The sequence below is a fragment of the Pseudorca crassidens genome, chromosome 15, assembly GCF_039906515.1.
Source record: "Pseudorca crassidens isolate mPseCra1 chromosome 15, mPseCra1.hap1, whole genome shotgun sequence".
NCBI classification, from domain to species: domain Eukaryota; kingdom Metazoa; phylum Chordata; class Mammalia; order Artiodactyla; family Delphinidae; genus Pseudorca; species Pseudorca crassidens.
Genome location: NC_090310.1, coordinates 71542482 through 71566949, shown reverse-complemented (window position 1 = coordinate 71566949; position 24468 = coordinate 71542482). Strand labels below are relative to the sequence as shown.

The following is a 24468-nucleotide window of genomic DNA, read 5'->3' as shown; positions in this document are numbered from 1 at the left end:
CCACCCTCCCGTCTGTACTTATATCTAACACTGTGCTTTGTAGACTATAGGTACTCAGTAAATATTTGTTAACGGGCTGGAGTGGCAGTTCCTAGCAAGTGATTGGACATATGTGGCTGTTGCTAGTGGGAGATCTCTAATGGCTTGGTAGCAGGGGGATAAAAAAGAAAGAGAAGGTCAAAGCCAGGTTCCCAAGGAAGAAGGAAGAGTGACTGGCAGAGAGACAGAAAAGAGGAAATCAGAGGGACGGTGGTGACCTGGCATCTCATACACGTCACCATAATCCCTCTGCTCGCGCTAGCATCCCTTCACGGGCAGCAACAAGACACATTGCGGGGGAATTCACAGCCTTAGACAACAGCTATAGAAAAGGTGCCAGAGAAATCCAAAATATTATTATGTGATAAATAAACATGTAAGGCCTATAAATGAGCAGTTGAAATGGCATGAAAATTAAGGGTCTGGTGAGGAGAAAAATGAAAAATGTTCTCTCCCGGGGCCAGCTGGTTTGAGTTACATTTTACGAGCAGCACGTGGATTCCAGCACCCTTGTTGAATTAGCAGCAGAATCACACATTAGTTTTAAGGCTCCCTCTCGAAAAGGAACATCATAACGATTTTTAATTGGGGCTGATAAAAATGTAGCATTACTTGTAGGTTCCTGAGAGAAGTGAGTTGTGAAATTGGGTTTTCATTAAACCTAATGATGGAAAATTAAGTATAGTGAGTCTGGTGAAATGGGGTGTGATAAAAGGCATCACTTCTGCATTAGCAGGGGTTAATAGGGAATAGGTGAAGTAAGATACATTGGAAAAGGGAGTCCCACTAGTTGAATTAATAAACCTTGAAACTCCCTTGGTTCCGAGTCTTCATAGCATCATTAGCACCAGCACTGACATTATTACAAATGTTACAGCAATACAAGTTGCTAAATTTCAGACACGTTTGTTTTCCATTTCACTGTTGGTTTTGCTGACACCAAGTTTACAGTCTGTCTAGCAATGTGTTTAGAGGAAAATATCCATATTGGTAGCTATTTGGTTTTGAGAATACTTGGCATCTCACAGAAGTTGTCAGATGCTCTTTCCTAAGGAGCCTATCTCTGCCAGGCAGCTGGTCTCCCAGGCAGCCCAGGTCCCAGGCCCGTGGGTCTCTGAAGATAGCTGTCACCATATATGATAGTGGCTTAGGTGGGAGACACTCACAGAGCTCCAGGCATTGACTCCGGTTCATCCTGTCCTGGGAATCGTGAAGTGCAGCATCTAGAGAAGCAAACTCAAGTGCTCCTTTTTTCTCCATCCCCATGAGTGATATTCACTGGAAGGAGGCCTCAGATCCATGGCAGCTGGGACGCCTACAAGAAATAGCATGAGTCTTTAACAAGGAGTCTTCTGAAAATCCTTCAGTGGTTTCCCACTGGCTTGAAGATTCTTAAGACATTCACACCTTTCTAGGCTGACCTCACACCGTGTCTCACGGCTTTACCCCCATCATATTTCCACCCTCTACCTCCATTCCATCATATCTTCCTTGCGCTTACCTAGATGTGCTTGGCTTTTCCAGCTTCTCTGCTCATGCTTCCAGTGGTTCTTCTTGTCTGTCTACCCTATACTAGACCACCCAGCCTTGAGGGTGAAACCTGTATTCTGTGCGTTTCCAGTGTCTACCAGAGTCCCTGGAACAGAGTAGGGTCTCAGTAAATCTAACTCCTGATCACAAGGGTGTGATGGAGAAGGGAAGCTGTGCCTACATTTGCCAGCTCTATGTTTAAGCAACGCCAGTGAAGACGTGTCACCTGTTACCTCAAATCCCAGGAGAAAAGTCAGCAGTATTTTTCTCATGCTTGTCAGAAAACTTGTGCTTACGTCTCACCTAGGCCCTTCTTCCTGGAGCATAAACCTATATATTCTAGATCCTTCTGTTGGCAATCCTTCCTTACTAGGAAGAGTTTTGCTCATGCTGTCACATAGGAGGAAAGTTCACTTTTACATACAGAGTCAGTGTTTGATGGATTATGGCGACAGAGAGAAACAAGCTGAAAGATACGTGGATTTTGAAAAGACAAGTTGCAGAAAATGAGGAATGTATGCTAGAACTCCCAGGGAACGAGTGTGGCCTAGGCCCCGTGGGGTCTGCCTTGGTCCCTTGCAGTGCCTGAAAACATCTGGGTGAGACGCATCAGATCTGGCATTGCTCATCTTCTGCATGCCACAAACAGGAGGGTCTAGAGCATAGACTGTCCATGTCTTTGGGAGGAGGTTGGGGAGACCAAGCCTGAATGGTTCTGGGTAAGACGAACTGGCCCTGAAAGATTGACAGTGTATGGCTGGCAGGGAGTTCATAGGGTAAGAAAGTGGTTTTACTGGTCTAAGGGGAGCAGAGGAATTCAAATTCCAACCTAAGCAGGCATCAGTTTTGAGGGTGGCCCAACTAGTAGGGAGCAGTTAACACAACTCAGTGTGTCTAAAGATTATTATCAGGCGAGATTATAGATCTTATACCAAGGATAGATGTATGAAGGACATGAGGCGTAGGACCCAGGCCTGGGAGAAGTAGCTGTCAGGACTGAAGGAGGAGGCTCAGGCTTCCCCACCTGCAAGGTAGGTTCAGCATCACTCCTGGATTAAGAGTGTTAAATTCTGGGGAAACTAGACAGTAGGCAGAAGGTGATCATTGTTGCAGAGCCCATAGCTGGAGAGCAGCTGAGAGGGTCAAGGTCTCTGCTATCTACTGCGGGTCCAAGACTGGCTCCAATTCCTCCCAGTGTATGACCCAAAGGAAACAAACTAGTAGAGAAACCAGGTCACACGGGGATGCAGGCAGATGGACCAGAAGCAGACACATGGCTCTGATCTCCAGGGACCTGAGGCTCTCCTCACCTGCGGGCAGGCACCAGAGACGGTTCCAGGTAGTCTGCTTCCTCAACAGGAGGGTGCTCCTAGTATCCATCCTGCCTGGCTTCTCACTGGTTCTAGGATTGGCCTGGATTGCCTGAGACCACCCTGACAAGGCTGAAGGAAGGACAGAAACAGGCAGGAGATGACAGCCAACCTGGAACCCTGTCTTTACTCCATCAAGATGCACCCTTGAAGTAGAAACGAACCAAGGGTTATTGTGTCACTGGTTTGTTTGTTGTTTTCATGTTTAAATCTACCGCCACGCCACGCCAGGGAAACCGTGTTTCTTCCCTGATCAGCTGAGTCCTGAGGTAGTTCCCTCTGCCCTCCTGAGGTCAACCTAGGGGAGGCACAGAGGACAGAGGACAAAACTCCTATAGGTGATGGTCTGTTCTCCCTCCTTCTTTTTGAAGCAGATGGCAGCCGTGGGGAGCTGTCCCAGCCCACCCTCACGATCCAGACTCACCCCTACCGGGCCTGTGACCCCGTGGAGATGAGCTATCCCCGGGACCAGTTCCAGCCCGCCATCCGGGTGGCTGACCTGCTCCAGCACATCACTCAGATGAAGAGAGGCCAGGGCTACGGGTTCAAGGAGGAATATGAGGTAAGAGACCAGCCTGCGGGAAACTGCCTGATGGGCACAGAGGCTTCATGGGTACTAAAGGTACTCAGAGTATGGTCCCGGGTTCAGCAGCGTCAACACCACCTGGGAGCCTGCTGGAAACGCACCATCTCAGGCCCACCCAGACCTACTGCATCAGCTTAGAGTCACACCTGCCTGCAATGGGAAGATATCAATAGAAGGGCTCCAGCCCCCATCCCACATGTTGTAGAAAAGCCAGCAGATCACCCCTGCCAGTGGTTTTCAGCAGGCCTGCTTGCTCCTGGTCACCTCTTGCCTCACGGTCGTGCTTCTGTTGTGTTTTCAACACCCCCAAGTCAATATCGCATCTGGCAACTGCTGTCCTCCCTCTCTCGGTACCTGCTCCGCAACCCCTGCCTTGGACATCCCTTACCTTCCTCCCCAGCGAGTCTCTAATGCCAAGGATTCGTGAGTAGCAGTTGTTACTAAGGTTTAGGGAATCACAGAAGGATTGCAGCCAAGTACAGGAAGTACCTGAATACAAGTCCTCCTGAGGTGAGGTTCTGGTCACCAGACAGGTCTCTATCCACTTCCTTCCCAAAAGTTCCTTTTAGTGTCCTAAAATTTTCTTTTTTTTTTTCTCCTCCTTTTTATAGCAGCCAGGAAAAGAACTCCACTCCCTCTACCTTATTATGCAGAACAGTTATAGCTACCTTTATCTCACTCCTTTTGTCTCACTCCTTGCCCTTTAGGCCTCACCTTTTACAAACAAAAGGTAGAAGGAAAAACTCATTAAGATGTTTTCCTGCGCTAGAGAGCGCCTGGCCCCCAAGAGGGATTTTGCGTCCCTCCTGAGCCTGTCGGAATCCAGCTGCGGGCGGCTTTGGAACCGAGCATCTCTTTCTTCTCTTTTCCTTTCCTCTCTCTACCTCTCCTCCAGCCTTCCCAAAATACCTTCTGAGCATTTGCTGTGTGCCAGGCTCTGAGTTAGTCGCACTAGGCTGTGTGGTGGTGGTGGTGGTGGTGTTTTCTCTCACATGCCTCCTGTGGCCCAGGTGTGCGAGGTTCAGCTTCACTGTGTGCGTGAAACTGCATCGGCTCAGACGCCCACACATTTGGAACTCTTGATACTGCAGACTAAGCTTATCTCTCAGGCTGTATTCTGAGAAAGAGCTCACAAGGCAATATTTCAGAAGTTGTGTGAGGTCATGAAATTGTGCTAAATTTGGCGGTAGGGGGTGTCCAGACATCCAGATTCCAGTACAACAAGCTGTGCGGCCTGTCGTTTTGCTACCTGAGTTTTGAAGTTCTTTATCAGTTGAATGAAGAGTTTGGATAGGTGATTACTAAGGGCCTGTCTGGTCCTAAAACTTTGAGAGTATAAAACATGGTAGCAAGGAGAACGGTTTGACGCAGTTATGTGAACAAAAACGTTTATGTCGATGCTCATGAGTAATTACCAGCTCAGGAGAACCAGCAGTTAACTTCTTTTGTTTTGTTTTGTTCTGTTTTTGTTTTAACATCTTTATTGGAGTGTCATTGCTTTACAATGGTGTGTTAGTTTCTGCTGTATTACAAAGTGAATCAGCTATACGTATACATATATCCCCAGATACCCTCCCTCTTGCATCTCCCTCCCACCCCTCTAGGTGGTCACAAAGCACAGAGCTGATCTCCCTGTGCTATGAAGCTGCTTCCCACTAGCTACCTATTTTACATTTGGTAGTGTATATATGTCCATACCACTCTCTCACTTCGTCCCAGCTTACCCTTCCCCCTCCCCATGTCCTCAAGTCCATTCTCTACATCTGTGTCTTTATTCCTGTCCCCAGCAGTTAATTTCAAATACGGTCTAAGTAAAGTAGTATTTTTCAGGCTTCCCTGGTGGCGCAGTGGTTGAGAGTCTGCCTGCCGATGCAGGGGACACGGGATCGTGCCCCAGTCCGGGAAGATCCCACGTGCCGCGGAGCGGCTGGGCCCGTGAGCCATGGCCGCTGAGCCTGTGCGTCCGGAGCCTGTGCTCCGCAACGGGAGAGGCCACAACAGTGAGAGGCCCACGTACCACAAAAAGAAAAAGAAAAAAAAATAGTATTTTTCATATACTCAATCTATAAATTTTGGGAGGATACTGAGATAAGAATTGCAGGTGACGGTCTCATCACCTCACATCCCTGGGCCTTATTTCCTAGGAGGTTGGTTAAATGATCCTGATCTCAGCGGGCCGTGGGGTCCAGCGGCTGGACCTCGGTCCTTGTCTTCTTTGAAAAAAGAATTCAGCAAAGAGACAGAGATTATGAAGCAGATAAAATGTTTATTAGAAGCAAAGTACGTGTGGAAGTACACACAGGCAGACTCAGAGTGAGTCGTGCCCAGTAGGGGGTGTGGCTAAAATTGCTTATGTGGGGGCAGTTTTCCACGTTCCCTCTGGCCAGTCATCTTGCTCGTGCCCATATTTGGCCTGACTCAGGGCCCTGCCAGATGTGCACGCACATCTTTCAACCAAGATAAATTCTAGTGCGAGAGTTTCTGGGAGGTTGGCGGGACATACTATGGGCTGGCGCCCCCTCTCACCTTTGACCCCTGAGTATCTTTTCTGAACATGTGTGGTCTAGGATGTCTCCTTGACCATAGGAATGAGAAAAATGTGCTCGCCTTATCTTTTACTCAAGCAGGGCTCTGCTCCTGTCATTATCTTTATTTCGAAGTGTCTACAGGAGACTGTTTGCAGCTGCTCAGCCTGGGGCCCATCTCTCTCCAGCCTCAATCCCAACCCGTTAAAGTATGGAGGGGGGGGGGGCATGTGTGTGTGCTCACACTCACTTGTGTAGACCTGTGTGGTGAGTGAATGTCAGGAGAAGGTGTGTTGTCTGTAAAGTCGTATTCAATATCGTGAAGGTTTAATAAGTTATTAGTCATAATATTTAATTTGTTTTAAAGTTTCAAATAGCATTAAGGGACATGTGTGGCTTATCAGAGAGGGGCCAAGTAGTCAAAGCCTGAGAAACACTGTTCTAAGAACTTGCGATCTAAGATTTGAAAACAGAAATACAAATACATTGGACGACTTTGGTGCCTTTCCTTCCAGCATGATATCTTTTAAAGGTATCCATACTTATGTGGTGGGATTTGGATTGATTTTTTTTTTCTTTTTTTTTTTTTGGTGCCTTTTTACATTTTCCAAATTTTCTAGCATGGAAATGAACTGCTTTTATAATGAGAGAGAAAACAATAAATGTTGTCCCATCATTTGCACTTCAACCATAAATACCATTAAGTAGACGAGACTTGCCCTCAGTTAGTTCAAGTTATATTCATCAGTTAGCTTGAATACTTAACTTCTAGTTAACAGCATTTCCTGATTAACTAGAGGTTAATTGGAAGACATTACTTCATAGGTGTCTTTCCACTTCCTTAGACTATAGCTGGATATTGCTTTGATCATCAAGCCTCCTGTGATGTCTGGAATCTACATACTGAACAAAGAATCACAAATCTACTGGAAGACTGTTTCCTATTGTAGATATATGATTCCTGGGTCTTCAATCCTACCATCAAACCCACACGCCATGTGCTCCGTTGCCTGTCACTCGCCTACCCTGATCATTTTTTTCATACAAATTAGTGGGTTTGACAAGTTGACATATAAGGGACCTCTCAGCTATAGCAAGCTGTGTCTTCTAAAATTCACTTAAGTTGTACAATCACTTACAAATTTGCTCATTAAATATTTACTGAGTAGTTACTATTTCTAAGAACTGTTCGAGGTATTTGGGATACGACAGAGAGCAAAAATGGACAAAGATACATGCCCTTGTGAAGCTTGTGTTCTAGCAGAGGAAACCCAAGATAAACAATAGACTTAAAAATAAGGAAGTTATTTTACAATAACTTACCTAATGTAATATGTTAGTAAATAATATAGTATGTTAGACAGTGAAAAACACTGTTTGCTGTATTACAAGCTACCCCAGATCTTAGTGACGTAGAACAGCCAGTTTATCGTGCTCACTGATTCTGTGGGTCAGGCATTTGGACAGGGTACAACAGGGATAGTCTTTCTCTCTTCCATGATGTCTAAAGCCTTGACTGGGAATGCTCTAAGGCTTGGGACTGAAGATCTGAAAGTGTCTTCACTCAGATAGCTAACAGCTGGGATCTCAGCTGGGATTGCCAGCTGGAACACCTACACTCAGCCTCTTCCGGTGGCCTGGGCTTCCACACAGCATGGTTGCCTCGGGATCGCTGAACTTCTTACATGGTGGCGCAGAGCTCTGCTGGTGAGCCCGCTAGCTAACAAGGTGGAAAGTGCGTCACCCCTTGTTACCTACAGTTGGTCGCCACACAGCATCACTCCAACCACCTTATATTGGTTATACGCAAACAATAACTGCCTACATTCTGGGGGAGGGGAATTAGACTCCATCTCTTGATGAAGGGAGGTGTAGCTGCAAGATTCTAAGAGGGAATACGGAACAGGAGTAGTGGAAAATATAATCTGTGGATATTACAGTCTTCCACAAGTAAGTACCATGGGAAATGAAAGAGAAGCGCAAGGAAGGGAGATGGTATATTCCAGGGACATGAGGTGAAGGAGTTCCAGTATTAAACAGGCTGAAAGGGCAGTCTTTCATTAGAATATGAGATTTGAGCAGAGACATGCTGGAAAGTATCTGGAGGAAAAGAGTCAAGATCAAGGGAGTAATATATCTGGCATGTACAAGGAGGTCAAGTGTGGTGTGAGTCCAGTGAACAAGAAAGAAAAGTAATAGAAGGTGCAATTGGAGAAATAAAGGGGGCCTGATCGTATAGTGCCTTATAAGTCATTATAGGGACTTTGGCTTTTACTCTGAATGAAATGAAAAGCCACTGCAGCGTTTTGAGAAGACAAGTGATAATTTTCTGACATTATTTTGAAAGATTGATTCTTGCTGCTCTGTGGAGAATAGACAGAGGGAGGAAAGGGTAAAAGCAGGGAAACCAGTTGCGAGCCCACTGCAGTGACCCAGCAGAGAGACAGTGCTGACTCACCCGGGATGTGGCAGCGGCGGTGGAGAGAGGTGGCTGGATTCTGAATGTATTTTAAAGATAGAGCCAACAGGACTTTCTAACACATTACATGTGGCCTGGGAGAGAAAGAGAGGAATCAAGGGTGACTTCAAGGCTATTACCCAAGCCACTGGAAGGATGGAGTTGCCACCGGTGGAGATGGGAAGGCTGCAGGTGGAACAGACTTGGGGATAAGGAAGGAATGGGGAGTTTGATTTTGAACTAAGATGTCTATTAGATATCTCAGTGGAGATGGAAAGTAGGTAGCTGGATATATGAGTCTGGAATTTGGGAAAGAAGCCTGGACTGGGGAGAAAACTTTGGGAGCCATTGGCACATAGGTGATATTAAAAACACAGAATTTCAACTGTGAGATGTCAGAGCACTTTTCATAGACCAGGCATTGTACTGGACTCTAGAAACTGAGGAGACAAGATGGAGTCCTTGTCTTCTGGGGAGCTTAGAGCTTATTCTTCGACATGCGCATATAAACTATTTCACTGTTTGGCAAAATGTCACAGTAGAGGTATCCCCAGAGTGCTATCAGAGCCCTTGGAGGTGGGATGCATTAAGCCTAGCGTGAGGATGGATAGCCAGTGGCTTTCTGGAAGACATAAGGCCTAAGCCAAAGCTTGAGAAATAGGAGGGAGCAAAGAAGGAGATGGGGCTGAAATTGTTAGTAGGGGCAGGCGTGGGGTGTGGGCAAGGGGATTTGGATTTTATTCCAGGAGCAATGGGAAGCCATTGAAGGGAGCAGGATTTTTTTAAGCTGGATTTGCTTTTATTTTATTTTATTTTTTTTTTTAACATCTTTATTGGAGTATAATTGCTTTACAGTGGTGTGTTAGTTTCTGCTTTATAACAAAGTGAATCAGGTATACATATACATATGTTCCCATATCTCCTCCCTCTTGCGTCTCCCTCCCTCCCACCCTCCCTATCCCACCCCTCTAGGTGGTCACAAAGCACCGAGCTGGTCTCCCTGTGCTATGCGGCTGCTTCCCACTAGCTCTCTGTTTTACGTTTGGTAGTGTATATATGTCCATGCCACTCTCTCACTTTGTCACAGCTTACCCTTCCCCCTCCCCATATCGTCAAGTCCATTCTCTAGTAGGTCTGCGTCTTTATTCCCGTCTTGCCCCTAGGTTCTTTATGACCTTTTTTTTTTCAGATTCCATATATATGTGTTAGCATACAGTATTTGTTTTTCTCTTTCTGACTTACTTCACTCTATATGACAGACTCTAGGTCTATCCACCTCACTACAAATAACTCAATTTCATTTCTTTTTATGGCTGAGTAATATTCCATTGTATATATGTGCCACATCTTCTTTATCCATTCATCTGTTGTTGGACACTTAGGTTGCTTCCATGTCCTGGCTATTGTAAATAGAGCTGCAATGAACATTTTGGTACATGACTCTTTTTGAATTATGGTTTTCTCAGGGTATATGCCCAGTAGGATAATCAAGACAGTATGGTACTGGCACAAAAACAGACATATTGATCAATGGAACAGGATAGAAAGCCCAGAGATAAACCCACACACATATGGTCACCTTATCTTTGGTAAGGGAGGCAAGAATATACAGTGGAGAAAGGACAGCCTCTTCAATAAGTGGTGCTGGGAAAACTGGACAGCTACATGTAAAAGAATGAAATTAGAACACTCCCTAACACCATACGCAAAAATAAACTCAAAATGGATTAAAGACCTAAATGTAAGGCCAGACACTATCAAACTCTCAGAGGAAAACATAGGCAGAACACTCTGTGACATAAATCACAGCAAGATCCTTTTTGACCCACCTCCTAGAGAAATGGAAGTAAAAACAAAAATAAACAAATGGGACCTAATGAAACTTAAAAGCTTTTGCACAGCAAAGGAAACCATAAACAAGAACAAAAGACAACCCTCAGAATGGGAGAAAATATTTGCAAATGAAGCAACTGACAAAGGATTAATCTCCAAAATTTACGAGCAGCTCGTGCAGCTCAATAACAAAAAAACAAACAACCCAATCCAAAAATGGGCAGAAGACCTAAATAGCATTTCTCCGAAGAAGATATACAGATTGCCAACAGACACATGAAAGAATGCTCAACATCATTAATCATTAGAGAAATGCAAATCAGAACTACAATGAGATATCATCTCACACCAGTCAGAATGGCCATCAGCAAAAAATCTAGAAACAATAATGCTGGCGAGGGTGTGGAGAAAAGGGAACCCTCTTGCACTGTTGGTGGGAATGTAAATTGATACAGCCACTTTGGATTCGCCTTTTAGATGCAACTATTTGTCGTAGATCAGAACAGGGAGATCAGAGGCAGGTAGGGGGCTGGGACAGTAATTCAAGGAAAATATGGGTTTGCCTGAACCTGGAGACTGTGCCCCGAGCCTAGACAAGCCCACACACATTCTTTCATGTCGAGCCATAAAATCAGCTTGCTCTCTTTAGCGTGTAAACTTGAACCTCTCAATGCATATATTTTAAGTTCGGTGACTTGAAATAATGCATGAATGGTCCTGAATTGAGAGTCAAAATGCCTAGATTTAAGCCCTGTCTCTTTCATTAACTATCTGGGTGACCTTGAGCCAGTTACTCCCCCTCTCTGGGCCTCCATTTTCATATTTATGCAATGGGCATGAAGACATTGGTCAGAGTGATCCAAAGAGTGCTTCTGTCCATGATATATTGGGAGTCTCAGTGGGAACCAATTGTCCAGGCCAGCCGGATCTCCCATCCCACCTGTAGCTCCACTGGACCCCACTCTCTGGGGCTACCACCCCCGTAGTTATGTCTCAAGTCCTAGCCACCGTGATTGACCAGGGACCTTGGGTTCCTAAGAACTCAAGGAGGCCTGAGGCAAATTAACTGCACTTCCCGTACAGATCTGAGTCTTAGAGGCTTTCAATCTTGACTGCACATTAGAATAACCCAGGGAAGTTTTAAAAACACCAACACCCGGGCTATCCTTCAGACCAATTAAATCAGAATCTCTGGAAGTGGGATCCAGGGATCAGTATTTCTTAAGCTCTCCAGAGGACTTTAATGTACTTTCAAGGTTGAGACGCTGGTCTGAGGAGGCCCGTGGAGTCCCCTGCACGTGCCCTGCTTGTGTCCACAGACCCTTCCCCTCACCTGCTGTACTTGCTCCCGGTCACATCCGATGCCCATGGAGGCATGTGAGGACCCCACAAATCTGCCCTGCTATTGGACCACAGTCACATTAGAGTCAAGGGGCTTCTTCACGTGATCCTGGACTGCAGAGTCTTCCCTCCTCCCCCTCCTACCTCCCCCAGCCCAAAGTTGGGGGCACCTTTCCCAGTTACAAACCAAAAATCCTAAGCATGCCATCAAATGCTAACAGATGTTGGCTGGAGAGTGGGATTGTCTGTGAGTCCTAGAACGCCAGACACTGTCGTGGTCAGATGAGTATCAAGTTTGGGAAGGATGTGGGGCAATAGGGTGAGGTGACTTTGTGATGGAGAGAAGGAAGAGAAGCATGTTAATCCAGTCCAATCCAGGCAGCCTGTCATCATAATGAATAGAACAAGCCCAGTAGGGAAACCAGAAGGTATTGGTTACTACAGCTCCATTAAGATTATTTAAGGCAACAAGGACCAGCTGTGAGGAATGTGATGCAGCCTAATGAAGAGCAAACATTTGTTCATTTTCCAGCTCTGGGCAGATACGCCATGTGCATGGCTTGTATGGGGTGAGGCCAGTGTTGCCATCTTTCTCTTAGTCGTCTAAGTGATGGTGGGCAGGCAGCCTCCCGATGGAGGGTAACCAAGGAGATGGATGCTTCGGGTCTCCCCAGGTGCCCTCTTCTCTGCTCAGAGCCACCTGAGCAGAGACAGAGTGGACCTCCTGCTTCTCCCACAGTTTTTTTCTCTCCTCAGTTGGTAAAAGAGTCCCAGAACATGCCACTGCAGGTGATCTCTGAGAGATTCTGGCCCAGCTGCTCAATTTGCAAGTGAGTGATTCTTGGGTAGGGGCATGGGGAATTAGTGGCAGAAGCCCAAATCGTGAAAGGGAAAACCATGGTTGTTCTCCAACTCTGGAAACTCATAATGACCAAAATAGAAAGACTTGACTCTGCCTGCTCATTTCATTCCACTCACCGTGGATTAAAATAAGGAGAAACTGGGCCTTCTCCAGAGGTGGCCAAAAGACATCAGGAACCATGTGGTTTCAGACTTGGAAGTTTTCCTAGCAAGAAAGAGCTCATGTACAAGAGACTATTAACTGAGTCCTTTCCTTTGAGTTTATTTTTATTTTTCCACTTAGTATTCTGTTTGTAACCCAGCAAACAATATTTTCTGTTTAATTGGAATCCTCCCCAACCAAGTGAGCAATTTTCAGGTGGTACCATAGAAAAGTGTCTCAAGTGAGAGTTAAGACGTGGTTCTCAATCTGCTACTGATATGCTGGGTGGACTTGGACAAGACTCTTCCATCTCTGGGTCCATGTTTCATCTTCTGTGACATGTTTGACTACATAGCATGGACTCCTGAAGGCTGATAATATATGCTGGTACTTCATTTGGCCAGAAACACTTACTGAGTACCTTACACTGTGTAGTTTACTGGAGATAGTTAGGAAGATACAGAAAGAAAATAAAGACCCTACTTTGAAGGAAGCTCAGGGTCTTACCACACCACATAATCACATGACGGAACTCTAGTTAACATGCTTTGTGGACCCATGAGAAAGGGCGGTCCAGGGTGAAAGCAGGGTTTTGTCGTTTATTTTTGCTTTTTGTCAGTGATTACTGCCAGCATCAATCAGAAGCTTTCTAAAAGATGAGGCACTGAGCTGAAGAAAAGTAGAAGGCTGGGTAGAGGAAGAGCATGTGTGACAGAGTGAAACAGAGGTTTAGGGGCTCAGAAACATAAAAGAGTTGAAATGTTGCAAGCCAGCTCTTAGACAGGAAACAAAGATGCCTGTCTATGAAAAAGAAAAATCAATATGAAACTAGTTGGGGAGACAAATAGGAAGTTTTCACAGTTTTCCTGAACAGAATGAACAAGGTAAATCATGGCCTTTGACCGTCCACCCCTTAACTCTAGCTGACATCAAGTTTAGGGGAGAGCTGTTGACCCAGAGGCACCCTCCCAGAAACTCATGCATGGAGAAAATGTGTGGACAGGACCAGAAGTCTGTAGCCTGGAATGGGAGGCAGGGGTCCCCCAGGTCATAGGCTCAGAGATGGGAGGAATAGATGTACACTAGTCTGAGCTTTCCCATCAAACTATAGGCCTCTTGGAAGTAAGGCCAGCATCTTCCTCATCTCTCATGCTTCTCTGAAGCATGTGGAAAATAGTATACTAAATATTAATTTAATTGATTTGCAGAGTACTGGTGAAAAACTTTATGGTTAAGAATAGTCCCATCAGTGAAGTGAGAGAGTGGCATGGACATATATACACTACCAAATGTAAAATAGATAGCTAGTGGGAAGCAGCCGCATAGCACAGGGAGATCAGCTCGGGGCTTTGTGACCACCTAGAGGGGTGGGATAGGGAGGGTGGGAGGGAGATGAAAGAAGGAGGGGATATGGGGATATATGTAAACGTATAGCTGATTCACTTTGTGATACAGCAGAAACTAACAGACCATTTTAAAGCAATTATACTCCAACAAAGATGGTAAAAAAAATAATAATAAAATAAAAAGAATAGTCCCATCCATTCTAAATGTAATAGTTTGCATCTACCAACCCTAACCTCCAAGTCCATCCCTCTCCCTCCGCCCTCCCCCTTGGCAACCACAAGTGTGTTCTGTAGGTCTATGAGTCTGTTTCTGTTTGGTAGATAGGTTCATTTGTGCCGTATTTTAGACTCAGAGTCACTTTGCTGTACCACAGAGATTGGCACAATTTGTAAATCAACTGTACTTCAGTTTAAAAAACTGAAAAAAAAAATAGCGCCATCCAGAAATTTAAAAGGCAGTATTTCTTAAAGAAAGACACTGGCACAGAAAGACCCTCACGTCGTGGGCTGTCTCTGTAGGTGCATAGAGTGTCTTCAGAGTGAGTCTTCCCCAGGAATTTGCTGTTTCCAATCACCTTCCTGCCTAAAACAGTGGTTCTTAAACTGTGTTATGTGTCAGGACCACCTGGAGTTAGTAAAGAACATTGAGACACAGGCTCATGGATGCAGGACAGGGCCAAGGCCTCTGCATTCTACCAAATTCTCTAGAAAATCTGGAACCCTACCAAAGTTTGAGAACAGCTGACCTAAACTTTGTCATTTAAAAGAGATCTCGTAGCTTTCAGTGGGGCCTTTTAAAGGGTGCTTTGTGACTCTAGATGCAGATAGATACTCAACTCTTCTGCTCGTTCCAAACTCCTGTCACAGACAAATACCCCCATCTTGCCGCCCTCCGATTTTTGACTCAACATCCCCAGAACTCATAAATTACCGTCTCCTTAGTGGCATGGCACACAATAATATTTGCTCTCCTGATGCCACTCTGAGGAGATGTCATTAGTCATCCTCTCCTGCCTTCTCTGTCCACGTTTATAATCCCTAAGGCGTGTGCTTTTCAGCAGAGAAGCAGGCATTTGTTGAAAGCGTGGTCTCTGCCAGGGCCACCGCTGACTCATACAGCGCCTTAGAGTGAAATAGCAAAAGGTACACCTGTCTCAAGATACTTGGCTTTATCACCGTGCAGAAGATGTTCATAATATATACAGAAATCTGTCATGCCTACCAGAGGAACGGTGCTCCCTTCGATTTGGTGCTCTTGTGTTGTGCACAGCCTGTACAGCCATCCATGGTAACCTTTGCCATCCACCAACTAGCCATGGCCTTCAGTAAACATGGGTACTTACTGAGCTCATGGACCTCAGTTGAGACCAGACCTTAGGCTTCCAACCGCCCATAAAACTCCTTCTCACTCCCTTAATACTGTGTCTTACCTGTGACCAGGTTGTCCCAGTTTTCCCAGGATCGTCCCAGTTTTAAACGAAAGTTCTACATCCCAGGAACCCCTTTGGTCTGAGGCAAACCAAGGAGCCCCCCGCTTTTGTCTTGTGACAATAATCTGGATGTTTCTGCTCAATAGGAGGCAGAGAATGAATTCTGGGGGTGAAACAAGGGGGCTGGATAGCATATCCTTGGGATGGAAGAGTCTGAACACCTGCCATGTGCCAGGCATTGGGTTAGGTGCCTACAGGCATGATCTCAGGTAATCACTAATCATCACAAAACTCCGTGGGGTGTATTTTTTTCATTTTTAAATTTATATGCTGCAAAATTTATTTGGGGGTCGCAGGGTATACAATTCTATGAGTTTTAACATGCATGGAGTCACATAAACACCAAAACAATCAAGGTACATAAGAGTTCCATTGGCAAAAGAATTCCCCATGCCGCCCCTGTGTAGTCAGATCCTTCCCCCACACCTAGCCTGAAGGGTGTATTATTGACTTAATTTTCAAAAAAGTTAATTGAGACTTGGAGTGGTAAAATGATTTGCAGTAAAAATATCCAAACACTCTAGTCTGTCTCCCTTTTGCAAAGCCCTGCCTTTTCCCTCTCAAATGCATGGCAAGAGATGTTTCTTGACGAGACAGATGTGTGAAAGACCCAGGTAAAATGGCTCCTCCTTTGTGAAGACTCTCTGGGATCTTCCCTGCATCAGGAGAGTGCAGTGGTGGGTGGGGTCACGGAGAAACCCTGGCAGCCCAGACTGATCATGGAGGAAGCATGCCCTCGGCTGTGCCCTGAAGCATCAGCCAGGAACTGCCTGGTCAGCATTCCCTGGGCCTGGTTTTGCTACACCCCAGGGCATATCATATCCAATTAATTATCTCCAGGGATACAGTCAGGCCAAAGGGAGTGAGGAGGGCCTCATAGCTGACAGAATCCGCTGAGGTTAGTGGGTGAACAGGTAAAGGAAATGGAGCAGGATACTCTCAGCCATGGATTGGAGTGAGCTACTCTTGGAGACTCTGTTCTGATGTCTCGCTATCTGGGGCCTAACTCAAGGAGGCTTAGGTACAGAGAAGCGTGTCCAAGAAGGGTGGCAAGCTTCAGAAAGGACTTTCTTATCTCAGTAGGGCCAAACCAACAGGTAGGAAGAGGAGTCAGCCAAGCAGACATCAGGGCCAATTCTCAGTTCTAACAAGAAATGGAAGTATTAAGGGGGGAAACCGGGCTAGGTTGCGGAGTCCTGCGACTCAGCATAACAGGTCAGAAGAAGCCTGTGACTTGCGGTCAGGTGACCTGAGCTCCCCCTGGCTCCAGGACCTCAGCTCCTTGACCGAGAGGGACGGTGGGTGGGTGGGTAGGTGGAATGCCTACCGACCATAAGAAGAGTTGGTCTGGGACAAGTACCAGATGATAATCTTATCCTAAAGTCTGTGAAGCCTGTCAAGAAGGATACAGGGAGGGTTTAAGAGACGAGTGCTCTCAGCCACTTGTCAACATGCTGGTACTGGCTTCGCCTCCTCATTTTTAAAAATGTCCAAAGCATCCCCATTGACTTAAAATAAAACTCTGATTCTTGGCCGTGGTCCACAAGACCTCAGCTGAGCACCACACCTTCCCCATCCACATGATGTGTCACTTATATTCTCTCAGCTCTGTAGAGCCTCCCTTCAAGTTCTAGAATACACCAAACTCATTCCATCTCAGGGCCTCCACACCCGTTGTCATCCTGGAACATTCTTCCCCCAGCTCTTGCCATAGAGCTGGCTTCTGCTCATCATCTATTTTTCAGCTCAGATGTGTCAACAGGAGACCAGTAGAAGTACACCTGGAGTTGAATAAGCTGGATTTAGGAACTGTGGGAAATCTCAGGAAGAGGGTGTCAGAAAGGGCTCATGGGATGTGAGCTGTGTTAGGTGATTTGAGGCTTTGTTCTAGATTAGACACCAATAGGAAGTGGTAGGGTTGGGTACCTTAATAAATCTTAACTATTAGAAGGGGGAACAGGCTCGGGGCTACAGCTGAAATTGGCAAAGGAGCAGCATCACACATGAGCCAGGATGGAGGGTGGGTTGTTGTTGGTTTTTTTTGGCTTGGGCAACATTCCTGTTTGTGTTTGGATATGACTACAGAGTGGTCTAGTTTTAGCCTTGTTCCATCCTGGTCTCAGAGGAGCTTTGTCTGGTGTTGGCATTCTGTGAAATTGTTTAAGTTCAACAGGAAAACACCAAGGTCCAGCTGGCAGTGCCAGGCCAGCCCCTGGAAGTCAGGGGCTGCTCTTTTCCTCCTCAAATGCCACCTTTTCCAAGAGTTCTGCCCAAGCCACCCTACCTAAAGCGGTGCCTTTTCCAGTCACTGTCTCTCCCAGGACTTTGTTGCCTTTGTAGCACTTGTTTTAAACAATAATTATCTTGTTTATTGTTTGCACCTTCCCACAACTAGGACAGAAAGTCCATGAGATCTTGTCTGCCGTGTTCATTGCTATTATTTCTAGGACCTAGCGTAGTCCTAGTGCCCAGGTGGTCATTGGAAATGGAAGGAAAGAGAGAAGGAAGAAGGGACACAGGGAAGAAGGGCTCACTTAATACGCATTCTTGGGTGAGTCATTTCTTGTTTTCAGACCTCACTTTGCTGATCTGTAAAGTGAGGCAATAACATTCTCAAAAGATCCTTTCAGATCTGCCTTTTGAGGATTCTGTGAATACCACAGCTCAGACCTCCAGAGATGCAGACAGCCCCCAATACACCTTTTAGGACTTAAAAAAAAAAAAAAAGAAAAATGACTGCCTTAGAAAAGCAACACTGTGGAAGAGTTGGAAACATTTCCACACTAAGAGAAGAGTGTAAAAATAGAGCTCAGCGCTCTAAGGGGAAGAGAATGAGAAAAGCAAAGCGGAGATTGATAATGGATGAATATAATGAGATGGCAGTTCTGGTTTCAGAAGAATGTGATTAGCCCTAATGACTGCCACCATTCCCTGGTCAATCTACTGCAACTAGCCACTGATACAAAAATAATCCCCCGCGGCTGGCTCACTTTGAAGACGGAGATGAGACTCCCCCTCATATTTTTTTCCTTCCTGAGATTATCCCCTATTAGGTTGCAGCTCCCTAAAAATGGAAATGGATGTGTGATCAAAGTCTGCAAACTAAGGGGTCATTACCACTCACTCCTGGGCGGCTGCCTGAGGTGTTGCCTCTCAGCCTTTGTCAACATCATCACGGCCCCCGGGCCAACACATTCTCCTTCATCCCCCACCGGGGGGGGACACAGAGGCTCCCAAGACTGTGCCAGGAGCCTGCATGGTCTCCCACGGAGACATGCCACTCATCACAACTATCTAGGATTTTTCAAAGGATATCTTCGCACTGGGTTTATCCTGAAGAGCATGGATGTTGAAAGGACTCCCAAACTGTGCCATTTCAGGACTCTGAGGGTGGGCAGGGACGTTCATTAAACTTCTGCAGTACCGTGGTGCAGAGGGTGCATACGTACTCTGTGGGTCCCCGTGGATCAGGGCAAAGCGAAGTACGCGGAGGCAGAGTAAACAAAGAAATGCCCAGAGGGTCTGTCCAAAAGTGAGGCAGGAAGCTTTATGGTGTAGTGAGCTCTCCATCACCAAGGGCATCCAAGTTTGATGGTATCCAATTAACAGATGTTAGGGATCAGCTTATCAGCTGATTGTGGAAGGGAGCACAAACAAATTATTTTCAAGGCCACTTACACCTCTGAGATTCCAGGATCTTTGCCTCTGTATGCACAGAAGCCATCTCACACACTATTTTTTTTTCCATCTATCCATCCATTCGTTTATTCAAAAGGGGTGATTCAAGCACATATGAAATACAAAGCCAGTATTGGGTTATGAAGATACAGACATAAATAAGATGCTACCCTTTACCTGGAGTAGCCCATCACCAGGTTGGAAGACAAGACATTCAAATTATCAGATGTAAAGGAGTCCAGCTAATAGAAGAAGTGACTGACTAGCTGGGGATGCAGTGGGATGGTGGGAAAGTAAGCAAGGAAGGTTTCACCAAAGAGAAGATGTTTGAACTGGGTTTTGAAGGATATGTAGGAGTTTACCAGCCAGACTCAGGTGGAAGAGAATTTCAGGCAGAGGGAACACTGTGTGTATAGTCAGTCTCAGAAGTCTGTAACACCTGAAATTGTCTCTGGCATTGTGTTTAGTTGCTAATCACTGAAATATTGTTCTAAGGGTAAGAAATGAGGCTGGAGGGGCATATGGGGTGAAATCATTAAGGACCTTGTACTAAAGAGTTTGGAATGTATACTGAAGTGACAATGGCAAGGGGAGTAACTGGGTCCTATTCACATATTAGAAAGATCTCTCTGATTATACAGGAGAATGGATTGGAGGGGACAAATCCAAACCAAGAGGAGACCTGCGGAAAAGTATTTCTCCAGGTAAATTCACTGTTTGCAAGAATCATGGCTGCACATTAGAATCCCCTGGGGAGCTTTAAATACCACTGGTGCCTGATTAGACTCTGATTTAATGGTCTGGGGTAGGGCCTGGGAGTTTTAAAGCTTCCCCAGACAATTCTAATGTTCAGCCATTACAAAACCTTAATCTAACTGTAACCTGAATCCTGGCACATAATGAGTAGCCAGCAGATTTTTTTTGCCCAAAAAATGAGTATGAAAACATTCAGAGGGTGCTCTTCTCGGTTTCTTAGCACTTTAGGTGGATATTAGATGAATAGTGGCTTTTATTACAGAGGGTTTCAGGTAGAAATCCATCCCCAGAATATCAGTTTAAACATCAAGAAGTCTAATGCCACCACTGAGACAAGCACTCCCCACCCCTGCAGAGAACCCAGAGTATATAGGCCTGGCAAGTTGCCTGAAAGAGCTGGAGCTACCTGGCTCGGTGAGACGATGAGGCCAAGGGCTGGAATCTGGGTTCTAAGAGTTCCACGGCAAAGCACGAGCCATTTGGGGTCTGCAGATGGTCTGCACCGGTGGCAGGAGGGATGCAGGGTGATGGTCAATTATAATGAGTAAATACAGGATGAGGGGGGAAAGAGGAGAGACAAGCCCTCCATTTGCAGAACGAGCACACTCCTATCTCCATAGCACTTTTCCACGCTCAGATTTGGGGCAGAGCCTAGAACCTGTTTTGCTTCTCCTCCGGGGTACCAGTCTAAGGGTTTCTGACACACAAAGAACAACATTCTGATCAAGTAATTGCTGGGAAGGCACTCTGTTACCCCAGTCTAAAACCCTGGGCAAAACTAAGTTAGAGAACATGGCTTAGCCTGGGCAAGGACCTCTCACCCCATCTTCATTCAATCTGGTATGGCTAGGTAGCAGAATGGGCACCCATTCTATCTACCCAACCACTGCACAGAGGAGGATCATGGTCGTGCTTTTAGAATAAAGGTCAGCAAACTACAGCCACAGGCTAAATCCAGCCCAACACTTGCTTTTGTAAATCAATTTTAGTGGAACACAGACATGCCCATGTGTTTGCATTGTGTCTAGGACTTGTCCTCTCTACAACGGTGGAGTTGAGTATGAGTACTTGGAACAGAGACTGCGTGGCTTACCAAGCCCATGCTGCCTGTTATCTGACCCACTACAGAAAAAGGTTGCCAACTCCTGCTCTAGAAGAAGACCCACCCAGCCTGGCTTGGAAGAGACGTGGGAGACTGGAAGCAAGAAAGGGGGAATCACGCATGGTCTGGGCTTTGAATAGACAGTGGTCCTGCCTGCCCATAAAACATTGCCTACTGAATGGCTGAATTTCTGACCAATCAGGTTACAGACTTCTCCTTGCTTAGGATGTAGACCTGCTAAGAAATAGTTGGGCAAAGTCAAGGCTGGTGTATTAAGATGACTGGAAGCTCCTCTCCCCTGCCCTGCTGACAGGAGTAGCTATTTGCTACTGAAGAGGTAGCAAATTCAGTCTCAGAAGTAGTGCAGGGGCCATGAGCAGGGCATCCACCCTCTTCTACCAGAGACAGGGTAGGGCCAGTAGTCAAGATGTGGTTTGACATTCATGCTTTTGCAGCTTTTCTAAAGCTGTTCACACTCCCTGAGATGCCCCTCTTCCTTCTCTGTGAGACAGGTGGCTGCACCCTCCCCAGTGTTTCCATAACACTTGGCTCATAACTGCTAGATCACGTCACATGGTTGTTCACTCATCTGTCTTCTCTTAAACTGATGAGTCCCATCTCTTCCTTCCTTCTAACTCTGGCTCTGAACCTCTGTGTCCAACTTCCGGCTCAGTATCTCAGCTTGAAAGTTGACTAGTCACCTCAAACATGGCTGCTGCTCCTGTTCTTTTACTGTTTTGAACACGTTTAGAAGCAAGTGCTATACATGGTTCTAAGTATTCAATACTTTATCTACCCAGAACACAACATTTAATTTGTGCTTCCCCAAACCTGTTGCTCCCCCATCTGTTTCTTCTCCATCTCAATAAAAGATGCGACTCTCCACTCCGTTCTTTAACCAGTCAGCCTCCATCCTTCTCTTTCCTGCATAGTCCTCGTCTGTAGTAGATGTGTTGGTGCCCTGCCCACATCCCCTCCACACTCACTTTGCCCGTGTATGCCCACCCAGTGCCCGCCTCTTGCAAGCACTTGCGACTTTTTGCCTGAGTGCTTCCTTAAGACAAAAGAGTATGCACACTTGTCTACAGAGCATGACAGAAGTGCCAAGGTATTTTCTAAGAGTTGTCCTCAATCAGTGATGGATGGGAACTGGGGGATAAATACCCCAACTCCCTTCTTCCTCTGGGAGAACAACTCTGAGCCATGAGATGGGCCCATGGGATTAAGCCTCAGGTGCAGTGGTTATTTGTTCGTTGATGTACCCTGTATTTATTGGCATTCTTCCCTCGATTGTCTGACTTTTCCCACTCTCCCACCCATGAGCTTCTTAGGATTGCCTCCCAAATGCTAGAATCCTTGTTGCTGAGGCTGCTTCTGGGGGAGAGCCAAAATCTGCAATATTCAACTGAACATCCAAAAGTAATCACTTCCCACCACATCTACTGCATCACTTCCCACCACATCTACTGCACCATCTTGGTCCAAGGTACCATCATCTCTTGGCAGGACTATTGTAACAACTTCCTAACTGATCTCCCTGCTTCCTCCCTGGGCCTCCTGGAGTCTCTGTTCCATACATGAGCCAGAATGTGCTGCTTTGTAAAATATAAATCAAATTAGCTAACTGCCCTGCTCAAAACCCTCAAATGGTTTCCTATCACACCTGGAATAGTACCCAACTCGTTACCAATGACCACAATGCCTTATAAAGCCTGAACTCTCCCTGCCTCTCCAGATGCTTCTGTCACTGCTTTCCCCACCTCATCCTTGAACATGGTCACTCGGTTACCACCTTTGCCTCCACTGTCCTCTCTGCCTGGAAAACACTTCCCACTTTTCTTGGCATGACCGGCTTTTTCACATCATGAAGGAATTCGCTTAAATGTTACCTCCTCAGAGAAGCCCTCCCAGACTGTGCAATCCAAAATAATTCTCATGCACGATCACTGTACCTCTACCCTGCTTTATTCTCTTCACAGAATTTTACACTATTTAAAACTATATATGTTTGCTTGTTCATTTGCTGCATCTCCCAGTTGACTGAAAGCTCAAGGGGGCTTTGTCTATTTCGCTGTATCCCAAGTACCTAGAATAGCACCAAACACATATTCGGGATTCAAATATCCGTCAGTGAACGAATGAACAAATGACTCCCCTACTGCACCAGATTTGAGCTCATGACACACGAAAGACATCAGTAACATTTGAGTCCCTGAACAGGTGAATAAGCCAGGGAGGGGACAAGTCTGTGTTCTCCCCAGGCTCCATCCAAGAACACACAGTCTTTTGCACTATGTGACCCATCACAGTGGGTCTCGTTTTCCCCGTGGACACCCAGATAAAGCTCCTATCTCAAGCCATTCTAATCACTCTGTCCTTTCTTTCTAGGCCTTACCGGAGGGGCAGACAGCCTCGTGGGACACAGCCAAAGAGGATGAAAACCGCAACAAGAATCGATACGGCAACATCATATCCTGTAGGTGACTTTCTGGGAGGGCTCCAGGCTTTGGGAACACAGACGCAAATAAGCTATCACTATTATTTATCTGGAATTTGTTACCAAATAATCCTTGATGTTTCCAGATTTGGGTCCACATGCTAAGCATGGAGCTCTGTCTCAACCTCCCTGCCATCCCTGGCCTGGATGACAGAGCATGGCTGATCTCAGCCAGAGGGGGCAGGCAGGGAGCTGGGCGGGCATTGGGCGGGCATACATGGGCAAAGTGAGCTGGCACAGTAGATGCAGGAAACCTCTGAAGCTTGGATCTTGCCCGCTCAAGAATTCTTCAGGTCGGGGAGGAAGCCCAGCCACAAGGTGTTCCCAGCAGGCCCCCTCTGCAAAAACCCATCATGGCAGCATCTTGGGGGTGGAGAGCGAGGTCCAGCCCGTGAAGGAGGGGCTGAGAACACCTAGGTGAGAGATGATGCTATTCCAAGGAGGTCGAGTCCCAAGCAAGGATGGGCACTCAAAAGGAGCCAGGAACTCTGGCCTGCAGCTGAGGGTTTGGGCCAGCTCAGGGCTCAGGGGAGCCCAGGGTTACCCTCTTCACACAAGAGGTAGAGTGTAGGGCATCACGACTCCTGCCAGACCCCACTGCTTGCTGGCTGGGACAGGGCCCTGTGGTGAGTGCCTGCGACTCAGGGCTTGTGTCGGCACGGGTGTTTGGGGGCCCTGAGCCTGCAGCAGAAAGCTTGCTTTGTGTGGACCTGGGGGGAGGCATGGAAGAACATTGCCTTTTGCTCAGCGGTGAGCTCTAGCATTCCTGGAAGCACCCGCTGGTGTGTGATTTGATGAAAGCAGTGGCACAGAGTAGCTCGAGCGCTCTGGAGTCAGACTGCCTGGGCTCCTGTCCCAGCTGTGGGGCCCTGGGCAGGTGACCTGACCTCTCTGAGCTTCAGTTTTCTCGCCTT

The 24468-nt window shown here is 46.4% G+C and overlaps 1 protein-coding gene and 1 long non-coding RNA gene across 14 annotated transcripts in view; one reads left to right on the top strand and one right to left on the bottom strand.

Moving 5' to 3' along the window:
• Positions 1-24468, top strand: part of PTPRT (protein tyrosine phosphatase receptor type T) — a 1092462-nt gene that overhangs the window by 992480 nt on the left and 75514 nt on the right. For 8 of the 13 annotated variants that reach the window (XM_067708176.1, XM_067708171.1, XM_067708174.1 and 5 more), the window contains 2 exons: positions 3311-3501; positions 23446-23533. In XM_067708176.1, the coding sequence (XP_067564277.1) occupies positions 3311-3501; positions 23446-23533 (279 nt within the window). The remainder of the gene's footprint in view (positions 1-3310; positions 3502-23445; positions 23534-24468) is intronic. The other 5 variants (XM_067708175.1, XM_067708170.1, XM_067708173.1 and 2 more) reach the window with 1 other exon arrangement.
• LOC137207852 (uncharacterized) overlaps positions 1-24468 on the bottom strand; it is a 28274-nt gene that overhangs the window by 3100 nt on the left and 706 nt on the right. Inside the window, exon 2 of the long non-coding RNA XR_010935332.1 lies at positions 1206-1354. This is a non-coding gene — a long non-coding RNA (uncharacterized lncRNA). The remainder of the gene's footprint in view (positions 1-1205; positions 1355-24468) is intronic.